Below are 15,995 nucleotides of genomic sequence, written 5' to 3'. Positions count from 1 at the left end.
CAATTTACATTTTTACGGTATAAAATGGGAGTTTCAACAAATAATAAATAAATAATAGGCTCAAATTTTGATTCCATTAGTTTAAAAAAATGTATTCTTAAATGTGAACTATAAATAATAATGCATAAAAATAAATTATAATTACTAAATTGTGAACAATTATCGTTGACGTAAAAGTGTGTGTGTAAATACTCGACTCTGAATCATCGTTATTCGCTGTATTTGCGTTTAAGTGTGGAAAAAAGAGGAAAAAGAAAGCATTTTGCGACTTTGCCTTTACTACGGCAAGTCCGGGGTTTACGGCAGTGCAGCTTGCTTTGCGGCACACGTGTGTACAGTCGTTTTGGATCAGTGTGTCTGCTGCAGCATGGCCAAAGTTATGAAGAAAAAAGTAGGTAAAATGAAGGTGAAGAAGGGCAAAAAGGTTAAAAAGCGCCAAGAAACGAACGGCGACTCTTCGGGTGAAATGCAAGAGGAAACCGAGGATTTTACGGCTGTTTCTGGGGCAGTTCGCTACGACGATGATGACGGGGAGGAGGAGGATTTGAACCCGGAGATAAGCGCAGATGAAGAGGAGGCAAACGAGGAGGATGAACGCAAAAGAAACAAGTTGGTCCAAGCCATCAGTTCCATGGGAGGTGGGCACCGGAGCACGCGTCTGGAGGAGAGGTCCGAAGCAGTGATCCAAGTGTCCGAGTTCGGCGTGAACGCTGTAGGAGAGGGATCAAAGATCGAGCTGTCAGACCTCATCCCCACTGCCACCAAGAAGGCCCAGAAGCAGATCGAGACCCTCCAGCGGGGCCGCAAGACACTCGACACTCCACTTTCCAGGTAACTAGTGTTTAAAGCACCTAAGCTCTGGAACATGTTTCAGATGGATAGTACTAATGCAGAAATAAGGAAGTAACAGACAAAACGTAGAAAAAAAAAGTGATTTCTTATTATCAAAGAGTACAACCTAATTACACAGTACCCCACTTTAATGAGCTGATGGTATCTTAATAATAGTTTCTATAGTTTGTGTTCTTGTTCATACAAGGTCTGTTAAAGAAAGCATATTGACCTGCTTAAATTTTACTTTGTTTTAGTTATCTATTTTTTGACAGACCTATCATTGACTACTAAAGGACAGTATCATTTTTCTTTGAACTTTATTATTAATCTCATAGTAGGGCCACAACCTTTATCACATAAACATCGAAATCACAATTCAAATAGTCAAAGTAAAAGGCGATAAACACTTTTTTTTTTTAATAACATCATTCCTCTGCAAACAATCTTGTTTACCCTGTAGTTTAGACTTCTAGATATGGTACATGGTCAATGCATGTGATTCTTGCGCCAGTTAGGCTTCTCCCAGATATAAATTCTCAACAAAATCTTACTATTGCACAAATCTCAAATGTATTCACAATTTGAATGCTTCGCAGAAAAATTGCAGTTTGATATCATTTTGTTGCAGTGGTGGAAGGTAATGTAGTATAAGTAGTGAAGTACTGTACTTAAGTAGAATTTTTAGGTATCTGTACTTTACTTAAGTACATTTTACAGTGTATACTTTTTACTTTTACTCAACTACATTTGGGAGGAGGTATATCTACTTTCTACTCCACTACATTTTTAACTAGACTGAAAAGTAAAAAACATTTTTAGTATGATTTAAGTTTTCAAGTTCAGCCAACAGCTTTGAGCAAACAAAAATAAATACTCAAAATTCATAAGAAAAACTTAAAAATCGTTTTTGATAAATATGACTTCATTTAACAGTTAAACAAATTAACAACACCTGTGTGAAATATTTTTACTCTTAAAGTACACTTTTAAACGGGTACTTAAATACTTTTACTTAAAAAGTTACTCAAATAAAAGTATCACATGAAAATCTATTTATCTCTATATCTTTTACTTAATTAACAAAATTCAGTACTTCATCCACATCCATTGTTTGGTTGTAAAATTGTGTAGCCCTCCCTCACATTGTATGGTTCAATATTTTACTTTTTTTCCGTAGAATTGCCCGGCCACGCTTATAGTGCCATTATTATTGTTATATTTTAAATCTTGAGACCAATAATGTGTTTCATTTGTTATATATATATATATATATATATATATATATATATATATATATATATATATATATATATATATATATATATATATATATATATATATTTATTTTATTTTATTTTATTTTTTTTAAGCACTGTAATACTTTTTTATTAATTCTTATATTCCTACATGTGTTTGAGTTGAGCATTGAAGTTGGCAGATAAATTATTATAAAGCAGTTTTTTTTTTTTATTTAATAGTTTTCTTTTCTTCATTACAGACAGGAGACGGAGCGCATTCACCGAGACATCGCCTTTCAGAAAGTGTCGGATGAGGTGTCTAAGTGGAAGAGCGTGATCAAGCAGAACCAGCGTGCCGAACAGCTGCTTTTCCCATTGAACCAGGAACCCTCAGGGCCCAAACCCATGGAACATGTGGTGACTGCATGGAAAGCCCGTACACCACTAGAACAGGAGATTTTTGCTCTACTCAACGCCAACAAACAACCCATACACAACCCTGTTCTCACCCCCGCTGAAGAGGAATCCATCAAAGCTATGAGTTTGGAGGAAGCCAAAATCCGCAGGGCTGAACTCCAAAAATCCAGAGCTCTCCAATCATACTATGAGGCTAAAGCACGTCGAGAGCGGAAAATCAAAAGCAAAAAGTACCACAAAGTTCACAATAAGGCGAAGCGCAAAGAGATGTTAAAGCAGTTTGACGAGATGGTAAAGACCAATCCCGAAGCGGCTCTAGAGGAGTTGAAAAAGTTAGAAATGGCGCGGATGCAAGAAAGGATGTCGCTCAAGCACCAGAACAGCGGGAAATGGGCCAAGTCGAAAGCTATTATGGCAAAGTACGACGAAGACGCGAGGAAGGCGATGCAGCAGCAGCTAGAACTGAACAAAGACCTCACACAAAAGGTGGTCACGGCTTTGAATAACGATGAGGAGGAGGACAACGAGGAAGAGGAAGGAACAGAGGAGGTTCTGCCGGATTTTGTGAACGACGCAGAAAAAGCTGAAAATGTGGCAAATCCATGGATGAGAGGAAAACTTACAGAAGAAGAACAAGAAGAAGAGAAAATATCTATGATGGTGGATGAAGCGGTTGTGATAGAGGAGTCGTCTGAAGAGGAAGAGGAGGTGAATGAAGAAGAAGCATTGCTGAGAGAATTTGAAAATAGGCGTCAAAGGCGTAAAGAGGAAGAAAACCAAATGGCCGACCAGGATGAGGAAGAGGAGGAGGATGTCGTTGCTGAAGATGAGTTGTCAGAGTTTACGTCTATTATACGTGGGTTGAAGGAGAAGCCAGAAGAACTTATTGTGGACAACTCAATGCCACTAGTTGAAGGTCTTACGAGGATTCAGACATTTGAGGATGCAGAAAATCTAGATCTGGAAATGTCTGAAAATATCAAAGACGATGTGACTGAAATCGTACAGCTGGAAGAAACCACAAAAGAACCATCACCCAAAAAAGCTAAAAAGAGAAAACGCAATATCGAATTGAAAGAAGTTCTGACGAAAGAGGCGAAAGTTGTAAATGTCCCACTGAAATTCACGACAGAAGAAGCAGAAGAGGAGGATCTGGAGGATGAAATACACCAGCGTGGGCTTATCAAAGAAGCGTTCGCAGGGGATGATGTTGTTTCTGACTTCCTAAAAGAAAAACGGAAACAGGAAGCAGCTGGGAAACCAAAAGTGATCGACTTGACTCTCCCAGGATGGGGCGAATGGGGTGGGCTGGGATTGAAGCCGTCAAAAAATAAACGTAGAAAGTTTAGAATCAAAACTGGGCCAGTTGTACAACGTAAAGATTCAAAACTTCCAGAGGTGATCATGTCAGAACAAAGGGACAAAAGTATCACCCCGCACCAAGTTAGCAGTCTCCCGTTTCCTTTCGACAACCACACGCAGTTCGAAAGCACAATACGCTGTCCACTGGGAAGGACGTGGAACAGTGAAAAAACTGTCAAGAAGGTCACCCAGGCCAAAGTGGTGACACAGCTAGGGGCCATCATCGAGCCAATGGGACGCGAGGAGCTCAAGAAATCTCAGCAGAATGCGTCCCATCAGAAATCACAGAGTCAGACGGCAACCAATCAGAAAAAAGCTCAGCCAGAGAGGAGGAAGAAACAAGCACAGAAGCGGAAGAAACACAGGGAGTAGGGACTGTTTTGAAAATTGCTTTCTGTTTTAAACTGGATACAAAAAGTTTCAGAATAAAGCTTTAGTTAAAATGCTAACTATTGTGGATATTAGAAAGTGAGACTTGCATATAAAGATGAGGGTTGTTTTGGGGGCATATCTGCTTTCACTTCAGACTAGGTGAAAAGTATGTAAATCTGCTAATCTGTATATTGTATATTTGTCCTAAACATTTGCATTAAGGCAAATTAATTAATTTGACTGCTTGGATATGGCATAAAGTCTATGTAATAAAATACATTCTGGAGTGCTCTTATTTTTTTCTATATAGTACTTCAACTTTGACTATCTTTGTCTTTCTTCATAAGAATGTTAATGAGTAATAAATAAATGCAAATTGGGTTTAACATAAAACGCTCTACATTGTCTCGTATATGTAGAACTAATGGTGTTCAGCTTGCCCCCAAATAACAATTATACATAGTAACATGTTAACTGATATATATTTTAAACTATTATTCAGTGGCATATGTTTACAATTATTTGTAGATGATCTGTGACTACATCAAACCTTTAAGAGGATGGATTATGTAATTTAGCCATGTTTTTTTTTTTAATAAGACCTGAAAAAAAAATTAAGTAGTGGTACTTAATCTGCAGTTTGGATCTACATTTTATTCTTAGTGCTTTGATGCCACCTATTGGCAACATGTGACTTTGATGCCTAGGTGACCAATTCTCACGTATCAAGTACATAAATTGATTTATGCCAACATCTTGTTTTATTGTGAATATATTTCAAGATCAATACATAGACCTATAGAATAATTCAATACATTAGCAGTTTAATATCAAAAACATAACAGTCATATATCTAGAGTTTGAAACCAGTGATGCTGAAGACATTTCTTTAATAGATTTTTTTTGTTCAAAAGAAAAATCTGACAAATTCTTCAAGACACTACTATTATGACTATGATAAATCTTCTACTTTCTACTCAACTGCACTTATTCAGGTTATTTTCTGTTTAAAAATATTGTTTCTATTTTGTAGAAATGGGTCTGACTGATATTGGGTGTCTAGAATTTTCAGCACTCACCTATCTAATAAAGGCAGAAATAAGCAGGGTTCATGTCATGAATGGCCTAATTTTAGCCTTGTAAAAAAATACATATCTATAGCTACAAGAGGGACTTAGATAATCTACTAGACTATGTGCTGCTATTATTTATGAATCACATTTTTATTAGTGTTTGGCTAATCAAAACACATTAGGCACTATATCATTTATCATGTTTATTGATATATAATACTTACAATGAATAACATCTTATTAAAAACATTTACCTTGCACCAAAATGTGAAAAACTGAGATCTTCTCTATTAACTGATTAAAGTGAATCAGTGAAAATGGAATATTTACAACTGTGGTAATATTAAAACATAATACTTAGTAGCAAAACAGTTACAGTACATTGTAATAACTAGTCTTTTAACAGTCCACAGTATATTTCAGTCCCAGAGTTCAGGTCTGATTGCTTTAGTCCACCTCTTCGATGGTGGGCCCCTGAGAGCCTCCGCGGGCCTCCTCTCTGCAGGTGCTTGTGGGTGGGGCTCCTTGGTAGAGCTTACTGATGATGGGGTTACACACTTTCTCCAGCTCCTTCTGCTTGTGCTGGTACTCCTCCACCTCAGCCAGCTGGTTGTTGTCCAGCCAGCTCATGGTCTCATCACACTTGTCTAGCAGCTTCTTGCGATCGTCCTGGCTCAGTTTGCTGCTCACTGCCTCATCCTGGATGCTGTTTTTCACAGTGAACACATAGGCCTCTAGAGCGTTCTTGGCACTGACCCTGTTCCTCTGGACTTCATCCTCAGCTTTGAACTTCTCAGCGTCCTGCACCATCTTCTCAATCTCCTCTTTGCTGAGTCGGCCCTTGTCGTTTGTGATGGTGATCTTGTTCTCTTTGCCGGTGCTCTTGTCCACGGCCGACACATGTCCTGTCTGTGTGCCCCTCCCTCAGACAGTCAGCTGTGTTCTAGAGGCTCTGCCAGAAATGTTGAGAAAATACCAGAAAATAGTAATAGTTGAAGTTTAGGGTTTTTTTTTGTGAACACTACAACAAAGATTGGTATGGTGGTCAAAAGGGTGTTTGTGTTATTAAGTAATACGTATGAAATTAAAAGCCATTCAGCTGAAGAGTATTTTTTATAGAGTAACAAGATAGAAATGATTGCAACATATTGTTAATTGTAAGATATGTTGTCCATGTAAATTGAAATGAACATTAAAACAAAGAGTTCGATAGTAAAAATAAATAAATTGTCATATTATTGCACACAAATATAGGCCAAACTGTGTATGTTATTTGACCAGTTAAAATAAGAAAATGTACATAGTGAATTATGAAAAGGTTATATTTTGGAAAAAAGGTGACATTTTTTGTTCTTATTTTAATGTATATTTACTGGAACTAGCCAAAACTGCTTAGAAAGTAAAAAAGTTTCCTGTCTGACAAGAAGAAAGTTTTTGAATTGTTCTTGTTATATGTCAGATGACTTCATTTGTAGGTTTTTTCACCCAATAATGTTTTGAACAGAGCATGTACAATGAGAGCCTTGATCCTCAGCCAAAACATCTGATTAATTCATGAAATAGCCAACACTGAGACCTCATCTAACTAATGGTCATTTTGTTTGGTTTAAACAATATTGGAATGATCAACATTGTGGAATATGAAGATTTATTTATGTGGGCCTAACTTAGTCTAAATTGATAAGTACAACTGATATTTTTTATACCACAGTGACAATAGTTTAACCTACTCTGTTTATCCTATATCTGTTTACATTCAATGACATAAACCGTTTTAGATTGACTGAATGCTGTGTTTGTATGACTTTTTGTTATAATTTTATATCATTATGTCACAGGCATAACGCCCACCTGTTACTTTTACACTACTATAAATGCATTTAATCTGCTTACTGAAATTGAAATCCAAACATTTGGTGATTTTTTTTTTACTCCAATAAATTTTTACTTCACTGCATTAAGAACAATGACAGAAATCACAGAAGTTCATCTTTCATCACATTTATTGAAAAAATATGTATATATATCTATAAAAAACATATTTAATGTTCAAGTTTGACACATTGAAGTTGAGTGTAGTGTTTTTACTCCAACTCAGATCACCTCATTTCATGACTGGAGGTTAAAGTGCAAAGGTTTTTTATAAATATATTAACAGTCAAGTATTTACATGTAGTTTATCAATATAAAACATAAGTCTTAAGTGCCAAAGGCAGACAGTTGTAAATACATAGTAATAAATAGTCTTTAACAGTCCACAGTAGATTTCAGTCCCAGTGCTCAGGTCTGATTGCTTTAGTCCACCTCTTCGATGGTGGGCCCCTGAGAGCCTCCGCGGGCCTCCTCTCTGCAGGTGCTTGTGGGTGGGGCTCCTTGGTAGAGCTTACTGATGATGGGGTTACACACTTTCTCCAGCTCCTTCTGCTTGTGCTGGTACTCCTCCACCTCAGCCAGCTGGTTGTTGTCCAGCCAGCTCATGGTCTCATCACACTTGTCTAGCAGCTTCTTGCGATCGTCCTGGCTCAGTTTGCTGCTCACTGCCTCATCCTGGATGCTGTTTTTCACAGTGAACACATAGGCCTCTAGAGCGTTCTTGGCACTGACCCTGTTCCTCTGGACTTCATCCTCAGCTTTGAACTTCTCAGCGTCCTGCACCATCTTCTCAATCTCCTCTTTGCTGAGTCGGCCCTTGTCGTTTGTGATGGTGATCTTGTTCTCTTTGCCGGTGCTCTTGTCCACGGCCGACACATGTCCTGTCTGTGTGCCCCTCCCTCAGACAGTCAGCTGTGTTCTAGAGGCTCTGCCAGAAATGTTGAGAAAATACCAGAAAATAGTAATAGTTGAAGTTTAGGGTTTTTTTTGTGAACACTACAACAAAGATTGGTATGGTGGTCAAAAGGGTGTTTGTGTTATTAAGTAATACGTATGAAATTAAAAGCCATTCAGCTGAAGAGTATTTTTTATAGAGTAACAAGATAGAAATGATTGCAACATATTGTTAATTGTAAGATATGTTGTCCATGTAAATTGAAATGAACATTAAAACAAAGAGTTCGATAGTAAAAATAAATAAATTGTCATATTATTGCACACAAATATAGGCCAAACTGTGTATGTTATTTGACCAGTTAAAATAAGAAAATGTACATAGTGAATTATGAAAAGGTTATATTTTGGAAAAAAGGTGACATTTTTTGTTCTTATTTTAATGTATATTTACTGGAACTAGCCAAAACTGCTTAGAAAGTAAAAAAGTTTCCTGTCTGACAAGAAGAAAGTTTTTGAATTGTTCTTGTTATATGTCAGATGACTTCATTTGTAGGTTTTTTCACCCAATAATGTTTTGAACAGAGCATGTACAATGAGAGCCTTGATCCTCAGCCAAAACATCTGATTAATTCATGAAATAGCCAACACTGAGACCTCATCTAACTAATGGTCATTTTGTTTGGTTTAAACAATATTGGAATGATCAACATTGTGGAATATGAAGATTTATTTATGTGGGCCTAACTTAGTCTAAATTGATAAGTACAACTGATATTTTTTATACCACAGTGACAATAGTTTAACCTACTCTGTTTATCCTATATCTGTTTACATTCAATGACATAAACCGTTTTAGATTGACTGAATGCTGTGTTTGTATGACTTTTTGTTATAATTTTATATCATTATGTCACAGGCATAACGCCCACCTGTTACTTTTACACTACTATAAATGCATTTAATCTGCTTACTGAAATTGAAATCCAAACATTTGGTGATTTTTTTTTACTCCAATAAATTTTTACTTCACTGCATTAAGAACAATGACAGAAATCACAGAAGTTCATCTTTCATCACATTTATTGAAAAAATATGTATATATATCTATAAAAAACATATTTAATGTTCAAGTTTGACACATTGAAGTTGAGTGTAGTGTTTTTACTCCAACTCAGATCACCTCATTTCATGACTGGAGGTTAAAGTGCAAAGGTTTTTTATAAATATATTAACAGTCAAGTATTTACATGTAGTTTATCAATATAAAACATAAGTCTTAAGTGCCAAAGGCAGACAGTTGTAAATACATAGTAATAAATAGTCTTTAACAGTCCACAGTAGATTTCAGTCCCAGTGCTCAGGTCTGATTGCTTTAGTCCACCTCTTCGATGGTGGGCCCCTGAGAGCCTCCGCGGGCCTCCTCTCTGCAGGTGCTTGTGGGTGGGGCTCCTTGGTAGAGCTTACTGATGATGGGGTTACACACTTTCTCCAGCTCCTTCTGCTTGTGCTGGTACTCCTCCACCTCAGCCAGCTGGTTACTGTCCAGCCAGCTCATGGTCTCATCACACTTGTCTAGCAGCTTCTTGCGATCGTCCTGGCTCAGTTTGCTGCTCACTGCCTCATCCTGGATGCTGTTTTTTCACAGTGAACACATAGGCCTCTAGAGCGTTCTTGGCACTGACCCTGTTCCTCTGGACTTCATCCTCAGCTTTGAACTTCTCAGCGTCCTGCACCATCTTCTCAATCTCCTCTTTGCTGAGTCGGCCCTTGTCGTTTGTGATGGTGATCTTGTTCTCTTTGCCGGTGCTCTTGTCCACGGCCGACACATTCAGGATACCATTGGCGTCAATGTCAAATGTCACTTCGATTTGAGGGACGCCTCGGGGGGCAGGGGGGATGCCCGTCAACTCAAAGCGACCCAGCAGATTGTTGTCCTTAGTCATGGCACGCTCCCCTTCGTACACCTGGATGAGGACTCCGGGCTGGTTGTCAGAGTAGGTGCTGAAGGTCTGAGTCTGCTTGGTAGGGATGGTGGTGTTGCGTTTGATGAGAGCGGTCATGACTCCTCCGGCCGTCTCGATGCCGAGGGACAGAGGAGCCACATCCAGAAGCAGCAGGTCCTGAACCTTCTCAGAGGTGTCCCCGGAGAGAATGGCAGCCTGGACAGCCGCACCATATGCCACCGCCTCGTCTGGGTTGATGCTCTTGTTCAGGTCACGGCCGTTGAAGAAGTCCTGCAGGAGTTTCTGGACTTTAGGGATCCTGGTGGAGCCTCCCACTAGGACAACGTCATGGATCTGTCCTTTGTCCATCTTGGCATCCCTCAGGGCCTTCTCCACAGGCTCCAGTGTTCCCCTGAACAGGTCTGAGCACAGCTCCTCAAAGCGTGCTCTGGTGATAGAGGTGTAGAAGTCTTGTCCCTCAAACAGAGAGTCGATCTCGATGCTGGCCTGAGAGCTGGAGGACAGGGTCCTCTTGGCCCTCTCGCAGGCTGTGCGCAGCCTCCTCAGGGCTCTCTTGTTCTGGCTAATGTCCTTCTTGTGTTTCCTCTTGAACTCCTCCACAAAGTGGTTGACCATGCGGTTGTCAAAGTCCTCTCCTCCCAGATGTGTGTCTCCGGCCGTGGCCTTGACCTCAAAGACACCGTCATCGATGCTGAGGATGGACACGTCAAAGGTGCCTCCTCCCAAGTCAAAGATGAGGACGTTACGCTCCCCGGAGCGGCCTTTGTCCAGGCCATAGGCAATGGCGGCGGCTGTGGGCTCGTTGATGATTCTCAGGACATTGAGGCCAGCGATCACACCTGCGTCTTTAGTGGCTTGTCTCTGAGAGTCGTTGAAGTAGGCCGGGACTGTGATTACTGCGTTGGACACTTTCTGGCCTAAGTAGGCCTCTGCCACTTCCTTCATCTTCACCAGAACCATGGAGGAGATCTCCTCAGGGCTGAAGGTCTTGTCTTCTCCCTTGTACTCCACTCTGATTTTGGGCTTGCCTCCGTCACTCACCACATTGAAGGGCCAGTGCTTCATGTCGGCCTGCACGGTGGTGTCATCGAACCTGCGGCCGATCAGCCTCTTGGCGTCAAACACTGTGTTGTTGGGGTTGAGGGCCACCTGGTTCTTGGCAGCATCACCGATGAGGCGCTCAGTGTCGGTGAAGGCCACATAGCTGGGGGTGGTCCTGTTGCCCTGGTCATTGGCGATGATTTCCACCTTTCCATGTTGGAAGACTCCCACACATGAGTATGTGGTGCCCAGGTCAATGCCAACAGCCACTCCTTTTGCAGACATCTTGGTTCTGTATTGGTCTCCTGAAAAGCAATAAAAAAAAAATGTTAATTTGAAGTAATTTATAGTAACTATAAGTGTAATTACAACTGTTATAATAACTAGACTACTTATCATTTTACATTGAATATTTATTCTAAAGATAAATATTAAAATAATTTCAATATGTTTATACTGACTGCTAGACATCTAAATAATACTTCTCAAATACAATGATTTAAAAAATTGACAGTCTTCAAATATTGTCTAGAAAGTAGTGTAGTTACTTACAGTTCAATCAAAGAGATGAAAGTTATGAATAAGTCTGTAGTCCCAGTGTTCTTCTTTCACTGCTCTGTATCTCTGTAGAGTCTCGTGCTCTCTGTAGTTCGCTGTGGCTCTCTGTAGTTCGCTGTGGCTCTCTGTAGTTCGCTGTAGTTCGCTGTGGCTCTCTGTGGCTCTCTGTGGCTCTCTGTATGTCGCTTCTTACGCAGCTCTTCTGTTTTAATCGTCTCCTCTCCTGCCTCGCTCTGTATTTACACTCTTCCCGCCTTCTTCTGGCTCTTTCTGGAAACCTCCCGCCCCTTCTGTGATTCTGTCCAATCAGAGCGTTGAGCGACAGTACAGCGTGGTGACGTCATGGCACGTTACCGTCTGCGCGCCCCTCCCTCAAACATTCTGCTGTTTTCTAGACTCCGATAGAAACGTGGAGAAAACCCTAGAAAATATCTCATATTTACTGTTGAGGGGTTTTCAGAGGATTCATTGACGCCTTATGCAATAGACTAAAACTATACTGTCTTACTTAAGCCGTTTCAGAATGATTTTGCTATTAATATGCTAGGCCTATTTTGTTCTTTTTGTGATTATTCTATTGATAAGAATTGAATTGTATTAAAAAAAAGGGGTGGGTAGTATATAGAAAAATGGATATGATATTGCAACTGTTCTAACGATATGCAAAATTAGAATATCGAGTATATCATCTGTAAATGAAACAATAAAAAAATACACTAAAAAGCTGAGTAAAAATGAAATGGGAAGAAACATCGAGGTAATCTCCCAAACAAAAGTACAGAGTGATACTTCTGCGCTTTAGTTAATTTTATTTTCCATTCATGTTTTGTGCAATACTCAAGACTTTTACACTCACATTTAGCACATTCCTGATCCATTGTTAAAATATTGTTGAATATCGTGAGATAATGCAAAAAAATAAAAAATAAATAAATTTTTTAAAAATCGAGATATTGGGGGGGGGGGGGGGGGGGGGGGGGGGGGGTTTGTCCGTATTTTTTTTTTTCATTATCTCACGATATTCAACAATATTTTAACAATGGATCAGGAATGTGCTAAATGTGAGTGTAAAAGTCTTGAGTATTGCACAAAACATGAATGGAAAATAAAATTAACTAAAGCGCAGAAGTATCACTCTGTACTTTTGTTTGCATATCGTTAGAACAGTTGCAATATCATATCCATTTTTCTATATACTATCCACCCCTTTTTTTAATACAATTCAATTTTTATCAATAGAATAATCACAAAAAGAACAAAATAGGCCTAGCATATTAATAGCAAAATCATTCTGAAACGGCTTAAGTAAGACAGTATAGTTTTAGTCTATTGCATAAGGCGTCAATGAATCCTCTGAAAACCCCTCAACAGTAAATATGAGATATTTTCTAGGGTTTTCTCCACGTTTCTATCGGAGTCTAGAAAACAGCAGAATGTTTGAGGGAGGGGCGCGCAGACGGTAACGTGCCATGACGTCACCACGCTGTGCTGTCGCTCAACGCTCTGATTGGACAGAATCACAGAAGGGGCGGGAGGTTTCCAGAAAGAGCCAGAAGAAGGCGGGAAGAGTGTAAATACAGAGCGAGGCAGGAGAGGAGACGATTCAAACAGAAGAGCTGCGTAAGAAGCTACACACAGAGAGCCACAGAGAGCCACAGCGAACTACAGAGAACTACAGAGAGCCACAGCGAACTACAGAGAGCACGAGACTCTACAGAGATACAGAGCAGTGAAAGAAGAACACTGGGACTACAGACTTATTCATAACTTTCATCTCTTTGATTGAACTGTAAGTAACTACACTACTTTCTAGACAATATTTGAAGACTTTGTCAATTTTTAAAATCATTGTATTTGAGAAGTATTATTTAGATGTCTAGCAGTCAGTATAAACATATTGAAATTATTTTAATATTTATCTTTAGAATAAATATTCAATGTAAAATGATAAGTAGTCTAGTTATTATAACAGTTGTAATTACACTTATAGTTACTATAAATTACTTCAAATTAACATTTTTTTTTAATTGTTTTTCAGGAGACCAATACAGAACCAAGATGTCTGCAAAAGGAGTGGCTGTTGGCATTGACCTGGGCACCACATACTCATGTGTGGGAGTCTTTCAACATGGAAAGGTGGAAATCATCGCCAATGACCAGGGCAACAGGACCACCCCCAGCTATGTGGCCTTCACCGACACTGAGCGCCTCATCGGTGATGCTGCCAAGAACCAGGTGGCCCTCAACCCCAACAACACAGTGTTTGACGCCAAGAGGCTGATCGGCCGCAGGTTCGATGACACCACCGTGCAGGCCGACATGAAGCACTGGCCCTTCAATGTGGTGAGTGACGGAGGCAAGCCCAAAATCAGAGTGGAGTACAAGGGAGAAGACAAGACCTTCAGCCCTGAGGAGATCTCCTCCATGGTTCTGGTGAAGATGAAGGAAGTGGCAGAGGCCTACTTAGGCCAGAAAGTGTCCAACGCAGTAATCACAGTCCCGGCCTACTTCAACGACTCTCAGAGACAAGCCACTAAAGACGCAGGTGTGATCGCTGGCCTCAATGTCCTGAGAATCATCAACGAGCCCACAGCCGCCGCCATTGCCTATGGCCTGGACAAAGGCCGCTCCGGGGAGCGTAACGTCCTCATCTTTGACTTGGGAGGAGGCACCTTTGACGTGTCCATCCTCAGCATCGATGACGGTGTCTTTGAGGTCAAGGCCACGGCCGGAGACACACATCTGGGAGGGGAGGACTTTGACAACCGCATGGTCAACCACTTTGTGGAGGAGTTCAAGAGGAAACACAAGAAGGACATTAGCCAGAACAAGAGAGCCCTGAGGAGGCTGCGCACAGCCTGCGAGAGGGCCAAGAGGACCCTGTCCTCCAGCTCTCAGGCCAGCATCGAGATCGACTCTCTGTTTGAGGGACAAGACTTCTACACCTCTATCACCAGAGCACGCTTTGAGGAGCTGTGCTCAGACCTGTTCAGGGGAACACTGGAGCCTGTGGAGAAGGCCCTGAGGGATGCCAAGATGGACAAAGGACAGATCCATGATGTTGTCCTAGTGGGAGGCTCCACCAGGATCCCTAAAGTCCAGAAACTCCTGCAGGACTTCTTCAACGGCCGTGACCTGAACAAGAGCATCAACCCAGACGAGGCGGTGGCATATGGTGCGGCTGTCCAGGCTGCCATTCTCTCTGGGGACACCTCTGAGAAGGTTCAGGACCTGCTGCTTCTGGATGTGGCTCCTCTGTCCCTCGGCATCGAGACAGCCGGAGGAGTCATGACCGCTCTCATCAAACGCAACACCACCATCCCTACCAAGCAGACTCAGACCTTCAGCACCTACTCTGACAACCAGCCCGGAGTCCTCATCCAGGTGTACGAAGGGGAGCGTGCCATGACTAAGGACAACAATCTGCTGGGTCGCTTTGAGTTGACGGGCATCCCCCCTGCCCCCCGAGGCGTCCCTCAAATCGAAGTGACATTTGACATTGACGCCAATGGTATCCTGAATGTGTCGGCCGTGGACAAGAGCACCGGCAAAGAGAACAAGATCACCATCACAAACGACAAGGGCCGACTCAGCAAAGAGGAGATTGAGAAGATGGTGCAGGACGCTGAGAAGTTCAAAGCTGAGGATGAAGTCCAGAGGAACAGGGTCAGTGCCAAGAACGCTCTAGAGGCCTATGTGTTCACTGTGAAAAACAGCATCCAGGATGAGGCAGTGAGCAGCAAACTGAGCCAGGACGATCGCAAGAAGCTGCTAGACAAGTGTGATGAGACCATGAGCTGGCTGGACAGTAACCAGCTGGCTGAGGTGGAGGAGTACCAGCACAAGCAGAAGGAGCTGGAGAAAGTGTGTAACCCCATCATCAGTAAGCTCTACCAAGGAGCCCCACCCACAAGCACCTGCAGAGAGGAGGCCCGCGGAGGCTCTCAGGGGCCCACGATCGAAGAGGTGGACTAAAGCAATCAGACCTGAACTCTGGGACTGAAATATACTGTGGACTGTTAAAAGACTAGTTATTACAATGTACTGTAACTGTTTTGCTACTAAGTAGTATGTTTTAATATTACCACAGTTGTAAATATTCCATTTTCACTGATTCACTTTAATCAGTTAATAGGGAAGATCTCAGTTTTTCACATTTTGGTGCAAGGTAAATGTTTTTTAATAAGATGTTATTCATTGTAAGTATTGCAATGCTGGACTTTGCAATAAACATGATAAATGAAATAGACTGTCTACTGTGTATTGATTAGCCAAACACTAATAAAAATGTGATTCATAAATAATAGCAGCACATAGTCTAGTAGATTATCTAAGTCCCTCTTGTAGCTATAGATAGATATGTATTT

General features: G+C 40.9%; 5 protein-coding genes across 5 annotated transcripts; 2 read left to right on the top strand and 3 right to left on the bottom strand.

Moving 5' to 3' along the window:
* The first annotated feature begins 310 nt into the window (after positions 1-310).
* On the top strand, positions 311-4,612 carry si:dkey-251i10.3 (uncharacterized protein LOC553498 homolog). The gene is made up of 2 exons (XM_055230334.1): positions 311-831; positions 2,333-4,612. Exons 1-2 carry the CDS (start codon positions 368-370, stop codon positions 4,221-4,223), a joined length of 2,355 nt encoding a protein of 784 aa, XP_055086309.1. The 5' UTR covers positions 311-367; the 3' UTR covers positions 4,224-4,612.
* A 1,040-nt stretch (positions 4,613-5,652) lies between these two features.
* Positions 5,653-6,877, bottom strand: LOC129457268 (heat shock 70 kDa protein 1-like). The gene is made up of 2 exons (XM_055230371.1): positions 6,873-6,877; positions 5,653-6,215 (listed from the first exon to the last, which is right to left on the bottom strand). Exons 1-2 carry the CDS (start codon positions 6,875-6,877, stop codon positions 5,744-5,746), a joined length of 477 nt encoding a protein of 158 aa, XP_055086346.1. The 3' UTR covers positions 5,653-5,743.
* A 690-nt stretch (positions 6,878-7,567) lies between these two features.
* LOC129457267 (heat shock 70 kDa protein 1-like) lies at positions 7,568-8,724 on the bottom strand. Its single transcript, XM_055230370.1, has 2 exons — positions 8,720-8,724; positions 7,568-8,063 (listed from the first exon to the last, which is right to left on the bottom strand). Exons 1-2 carry the CDS (start codon positions 8,722-8,724, stop codon positions 7,592-7,594), a joined length of 477 nt encoding a protein of 158 aa, XP_055086345.1. The 3' UTR covers positions 7,568-7,591.
* Positions 8,725-9,422: 698 nt separating this feature from the next.
* LOC117388803 (heat shock 70 kDa protein 1-like) lies at positions 9,423-11,703 on the bottom strand. The gene is given in 3 exon segments (XM_033986333.2): positions 9,423-9,704; positions 9,706-11,375; positions 11,623-11,703. Coding segments are annotated over 2 exon segments (1,917 nt in total). The 5' UTR covers positions 11,356-11,375; positions 11,623-11,703; the 3' UTR covers positions 9,423-9,437.
* A 1,522-nt stretch (positions 11,704-13,225) lies between these two features.
* LOC117388804 (heat shock 70 kDa protein 1) lies at positions 13,226-15,921 on the top strand. The gene is made up of 2 exons (XM_033986334.2): positions 13,226-13,417; positions 13,667-15,921. The coding sequence occupies exon 2, from the start codon at positions 13,687-13,689 to the stop codon at positions 15,601-15,603; it is 1,917 nt and encodes a 638-aa protein (XP_033842225.1). The 5' UTR covers positions 13,226-13,417; positions 13,667-13,686; the 3' UTR covers positions 15,604-15,921.
* The last annotated feature ends 74 nt before the right edge of the window (positions 15,922-15,995 follow it).

This window comes from Periophthalmus magnuspinnatus, chromosome 21, assembly GCF_009829125.3.
Source record: "Periophthalmus magnuspinnatus isolate fPerMag1 chromosome 21, fPerMag1.2.pri, whole genome shotgun sequence".
In the NCBI taxonomy this organism is placed as follows: Eukaryota; Metazoa; Chordata; class Actinopteri; order Gobiiformes; family Gobiidae; genus Periophthalmus; species Periophthalmus magnuspinnatus.
This window is presented reverse-complemented; position numbering and strand designations above follow the sequence as displayed.

Excerpts from the sequence above, each read along its gene's own strand:
- si:dkey-251i10.3 (XM_055230334.1), top strand. The coding sequence starts at position 368 with ATGGCCAAAGTTATGAAGAAAAAAGTAGGTAAAATGAAGGTGAAGAAG. Across the intron at positions 832-2,332 it reads CTCGACACTCCACTTTCCAG|ACAGGAGACGGAGCGCATTC; the intron begins GTAACTAGTGTT and ends TCTTCATTACAG.
- LOC117388804 (XM_033986334.2), top strand. The coding sequence starts at position 13,687 with ATGTCTGCAAAAGGAGTGGCTGTTGGCATTGACCTGGGCACCACATAC.